This window comes from Salmo trutta, chromosome 30 (assembly GCF_901001165.1).
Source record: "Salmo trutta chromosome 30, fSalTru1.1, whole genome shotgun sequence".
NCBI lineage: Eukaryota > Metazoa > Chordata > Actinopteri > Salmoniformes > Salmonidae > Salmo > Salmo trutta.
This window is the reverse complement of record NC_042986.1, coordinates 38,351,753-38,357,752: the sequence shown is the minus strand read 5'-3', so window position 1 is coordinate 38,357,752 and position 6,000 is coordinate 38,351,753. Positions and strand designations below refer to the sequence as shown.

The 6,000-nt window shown below is 41.7% G+C and overlaps 1 protein-coding gene across 1 annotated transcript in view; it reads left to right on the top strand.

The window, feature by feature from the left end:
* The first annotated feature begins 3,199 nt into the window (after positions 1–3,199).
* Positions 3,200–6,000, top strand: part of LOC115168769 (neurotensin receptor type 1-like) — a 56,621-nt gene continuing 53,820 nt past the window's right edge. The window contains exon 1 of the mRNA XM_029724327.1: positions 3,200–3,999. Within this exon, the coding sequence (XP_029580187.1) occupies positions 3,307–3,999 (693 nt within the window). The 5' untranslated portion in view covers positions 3,200–3,306. The remainder of the gene's footprint in view (positions 4,000–6,000) is intronic.

Genomic DNA, 6,000 nt, shown 5'->3' with positions numbered 1-6,000 from the left:
CACAAAATATGAAGGCTCTAAACACCTCCTCGTGCTTTTACCCAGACTTCCCCCGTCAGGATGCAGGTTACAAAAGGTGTTCCCACGCCATATCATCCTCACTTTGCCCTCTTTTTTCCCCCCAGACAAGCCCTCCCCCCTCCTGAGTCTAAGATATACAATGAATTTCTGTGGCTAGGCAGGTGGTGTTAACCTCCCAGCCCGAGGCCAGAGCCTTTGGCACTCCTCCACACATCTCCCGGTCTTCTCAGAAGGGAGTAAACATTCATCCACCTTGCCTCAGTCCACTGTTAATTATCCTATACGTCTGAAACATACTTTCAATTGCAATTCATAGAAAGAGAGGCGGATGTGAACTGAAAACCTTTCAATTGGATGGTAGTACTAGCTGAGGTTCAATCTTGTTGTTTTCCAGTGACATAAAAAATCCAAACCATCAACATTACATCGACATGAACAGAGAGAAATAACAAAATGTTTCTCTGTCATCCCAAGTCAAGTTTCACTGTGACAATTCCTCTCTGTGTATTGTTCTTCAGAGGGCCCTTACGTGTACTCATAATTGTTCATATGTTGGCATACTACATAAAATTGTGAAGGTAAAATGTGTTGCATCACACGTATGTATACTTATACTACCACACAATGAATCATCTGACGTCTCTTTCTCAAACACAAAAGCTTTGAGCCAGGAGTAGCTGCTAGGGCTCTGAGAGGCTCTGAGAGGCTCATATAGGTGGGTGTGTGACGACTGGGACAGGCCTGCAGACAGAGTGGAGCAGCCCTCCAGCATAGCCAGGCCATTTGATTAGCCTGGTCTGAGGACAGCCAGTGAAATAGACAGACAGACAGACAGACAGACAGACAGACAGACAGACAGACAGACAGACAGACAGACAGACAGACAGACAGACAGACAGACAGACAGACAGACAGACAGAATCCCCACATCAGACAGTTTACAGTGGTGCCCTCAGGCACAGAGAAAATAAGAATCCTCCCATTGACATATAATGATAACTTCTGTTTGACAAATGTATCAATGTTGAAAGTCACACCAAGCGTCCATCCCTCAGCGTGGTGAGCCAGCTACAGCACAAAGCTACTGCTTTTGATCAAACAATATGTCTCACTGAGGCTTCGCATAAACACGGATGGATTCTGAGAATTATTAAAGAATGAACTGTATCACAAACATAACTTGTGGAGATATGCCTGAGGTGATTAACTGTGTGTAACGACCTGAGGTGATTAACTGTGTGTAACATTTTCTGTGTGTCCTGAGGTGATTAACTGTGTGTAACGTCCTGAGGTGATTAACTGTGTGTAACATCCTCAGGTGATTAACTGTGTGTAACGTCCTGAGGTGATTAACTGTGTGTAACGTCCTGAGGTGATTAACTGTGTGTAACGTCCTGAGGTGATTAACTGTGTGTAACGTCCCGAGGTGATTAACTGTGTGTAACGTCCCGAGGTGATTAACTGTGTGTAACGTCCCGAGGTGATTAACTGTGTGTAACGTCCCGAGGTGATTAACTGTGTGTAACGTCCCGAGGTGATTAACTGTGTGTAACGTCCCGAGGTGATTAACTGTGTGTAACGTCCCGAGGTGATTAACTGTGTGTAACGTCCCGAGGTGATTAACTGTGTGTAACGTCCCGAGGTGATTAACTGTGTGTAACGTCCCGAGGGGATTAACTGTGTGTAACGTCCCGAGGGGATTAACTGTGTGTAACGTCAGACTTGGCAGCCTCAGTGGGCTCAGCAGCAGCAGCAATACATAGAACATTAAAGTCCCATTACCTTTCAGAGGCTGTCCTACAGCGACATTCGATTCTGTCCATTGAGTTTGGGTCATTAGCACTGGGCGTCTCACTCTGTGCAATGTTTAATTCAATCTGTTGTTTACGGTTTACAGCTTTGGAAGAGTTTTTACTTTTAACCTCGATACACACTATGGGGAAAGGGTGTTTGTGTGTGTGTGTGTGTGTGTGTGTGTGTGTGTGTGTGTGTGTGTGTCTCCCAGAGGCACCTTTGTGGTGTATAAGAATGAGGATGTGAGCCATCCCAGGGTGAGAGAGAGAATCTGGCACAAGCAGTGTGTTATGCTCTAGTCTACGTAGTCAGTTTCCCACCACAGAACCCCAGAAATGGTCCGAAAGACTAGAACCAGCTAACCTGCTTTTACACTATGATTTGACTAGTAGATGTTCAATGTTGCGTTTTAATTATTTTAATTTTTTTAAAGGAATAGTTTCACTATATTAAAACAAGAGTTCAGTTCACATAACAGGGGTGACCTATAAAATGAGGGACGGATATAAATTAATCACTAATCACATGATACAAATAATAATGTTCAGAAACTACTTTGTCAAAGCAACAAAATAACTAGGACTTTACAACGATGGTGACCATTTTAGACCTTTTAGGACAAAGTGAATTCCTAGATGTGATGCATAGTTTCTGAGTGGCGTAGTGGCCTAAGACACTAAATTTCAGTGCAAGAGGTGTCACTACAGTACCTGGTTCAAACCCAGGCTCCATCACAGCCGGCTGTGATTGGGAGTCCCATAGGGCAGCGCACAATTGGCTCAGCGTTGTCTGGGTTTGGCTGTGGTAGGCAGTTGTTGTAAATAAGAATTTGTTCTTAACTGACTTGACTAGTTAAATAAATATATATCTTTTTTAAAGGGTTGACAGAAGGGGCACATCAAAATGCTGAATTTTGGAGCATTAGCAAGCATTTATTCATATAAATAACATTTATTTATTGAATTCTCCATGTGGTCTATATTAAAGGGAACTTCATTTAATATAACAGGCTTTTAAAATGCAATATTGGTGCACAATGTTTACTTATCAAAGCGATACAAAAGGCACTCATTTCGTGGAACCATCATTCTCTTTTTCATTCAGTCATTCAAATATATCCATCCAGCGAGATATTTCAGTCATCATTTATAGACATACCATGTATACATTTTATTACATGGAATGGTAAGACACTGTTTATGAAGATTGAGTCTATTTTAGGTATTCAAAGTTAAATATCAATGGATTATAAAAAAGAGAAAACACCAATCACTGAATGGCACTACCGTCATCGCTCAAGGTTGCGAGTCCAGCACGCCTCCTCCTGTACCAGATATATAAACCATCACAACTTTCCTCTTAGCCTCAAACCGGTACTCTCCCCTTCCCGCTTTTACGCGAAAACACTACATGTGTTTTCTCAACGGGATTTTAATATAGTGCTGTCTTTCTGCAGATGCAGAAAAAAAGTGGTTATTTACATTACACAATATGGAGCTGAATTTCACACAAACGGGGCGCGACTTTCTAGAGTTACGCGCGCTGGCGCAGAAACTTCTGACTCGGGGGAACAACTACTCTCTGAGTCTGGAGAACTACTCTCTGTTTGACAACGGATCGGACCTCGATCAGGAGGACTCATTGGACGTCAACACTAACATCTACTCCAAGGTCCTGGTCACCGGGATCTATATCGCGCTCTTTGCGGTCGGCTGCTTAGGGAACTCCGTGACGCTATACACCCTGGTGACCAAGAAGTCCCTCCAGAATATCCAAAGCACTGTCCACTACCACCTGTCCAGTCTCGCCGTCTCCGACCTGCTAATACTCGTCCTCAGCATGCCCGTCGAGCTCTATAATTTCATCTGGGTCCATCATCCTTGGGCGTTCGGAGGAGTTGTTTGTAAAGGCTACTATTTCATTCGGGATGCCTGCTCGTATGCCACGGCGTTCAACATCGCCAGCCTCAGCGTCGAGCGTTATATGGCGATATGCCACCCTTTCAAGGCGAAGAGCATCATGTCCTGCAGCCGCACCAAGAAGCTGATCAGCGGGATGTGGGTGGCTTCGTTCCTCCTGGCCTCTCCGATGCTTTTCACCATGGGACAGAAGTATCATGGACCCCACCGGGAGAAGATATGCACCACCATCGTGTCTCCTGTCGTATTGAAGATAGTGATTCAGGTGGGTTTGAAAGTCCTCCTTACTTCGGCAACAATCAGTTATAGTGGTATTTTTACGCACCAATATATCAAGAGCGGCTTGGGCGCACGAGTCTAGTTATGTCTCCTCCAGTACATTCAGCTCTAAATAACAGATTTCTGACATATTTACTTGTCTTTCTTTTATGAGAAGGTGCCAGCACTACCTGTTGACAATTAGCTTCCTGTGTGAAGAAATACAACTAATGCAAATCAGAAGAAAAAAAACAGAAGAATACATTTATTATTTGTTAAAATTAAGTAATTCATTTTTAATTTCAGCATTTTTAACTGTGAATTTAGTAATTCAAGAAATGGTCATGTTGTAGGGCTACTGAGGAGCTTTATGTCAAATATTATGTAATACTACACACACACACACACACACACACACACACACACACACACACACACACACACACACATACACACACACACACACACACACAAACACACACACACACACACACACACATAGAGAGAGAGTAAGCGAGAGATGGGGAGAGATGGGGGAGATGGGGGAGAGTGAGAAGGAGATTATTTTGTTTTATTTTATTAGGATCTCTCTTAGTCCTCATTAGGACTAATCTTCCAAGAGCCCTTAAACATTAAAATACAATTTATTATACAATCACATTTTCACATATAACACACTGTTACAAACAACTGACATATTGACAAGATAAATAATTCTGACAAAATAGAGTGGTTCCTTCATCTGCCATAGTCCTGCAAAACCTGAGAATTTAGTATATTTAAATGGTTCTAAAGTACTGTTTGAATGTATATATTGAAAGGTTTCTGGGTTTCTCAGATACATTATTCCATTTCTTTATTGCTCTGAATTGAAATGTCGTATTGCCTATTTCTCTTTTCTGTTAGGATAACACATAGATGGTGGACAATCTATTCCTAGTATTGACTGAACGTCTGTCTCTTACCAACTGGATACTGTTGTGGAAGGAGTTTGGCTGTTTTAATGGTGTACATTGTGAAATAAATTGAGCATGTTTTTTCAATTATCTTGTTGATTAATGACCACCCAAGAGCATTGTGCATGACTACAACAGAATAATCATATCTCCACCTTAAAACAGCACTTGCTGCTTTGTTCTGTTCAATCTGCAGCCTCCTAATTTAATTGAACTTGCTGTTGCATTTCCCCAGACCACAGAACAATAGATCACCTGACTCAAAATTCATGTTTGGGTTGTTTGCTAAATAATCTTTCCCAGTAAATATTTAGCTATCCTTCTGAGCATGCTTTTTTTATATATACATATATGAGTTATTTGAGATGACCATGATAAGCGGTTGTCTAGCTGCACCCCTAGTAGTCTGGTATCTGCAACTTCATACATTTTTACTCCCCCCATACTTAATTGTATCCCATGCTGTGTTGGCCTTTTCCTGGTGGAACATACCAAAATAACCTTGGTTTTCTTGCCGTTCAAAACAAATTTGTTCCGGCAAACCCACTCCCTGATCTACTTGTGAAGCTTGCTGTACCTGTGGAACTGATTGTCTTGCTGTATAAATTGTAGTATCAACTGCGAATGTAGTAGCTTGATATTCAGAAAAGGCATAAGGAAGATTGTTGGTATATATTAAGTAAAGAAGCGGCCCAAGGCATATGCCCTGTGGTATTCCACAGTTTAAAGCATGAAGGGATGAAAACGACCCATGACATAGGTGGACTGTTTCCTGTCAATTAGATATGACTGTACCCAATACAATGCTCCCTCTTTGAACCCATAATGCAATAATTAGGTCAAAATAATTTCATGATCCACTAAATCAAATGTTGCACAAAAATAATACATCCACAAACCTGCCATTGTCCATAGCAGAGACACTGGTCAGTCATGTCAACCAATGCAGTCGAAGTGAAATGTTTTTTGTGATAAGCATGCTGACTGGCTGTGATCAGATCATTCTTTTCCATATACTACCATATTTGTCTTGTCACAATACCTTCAAATAT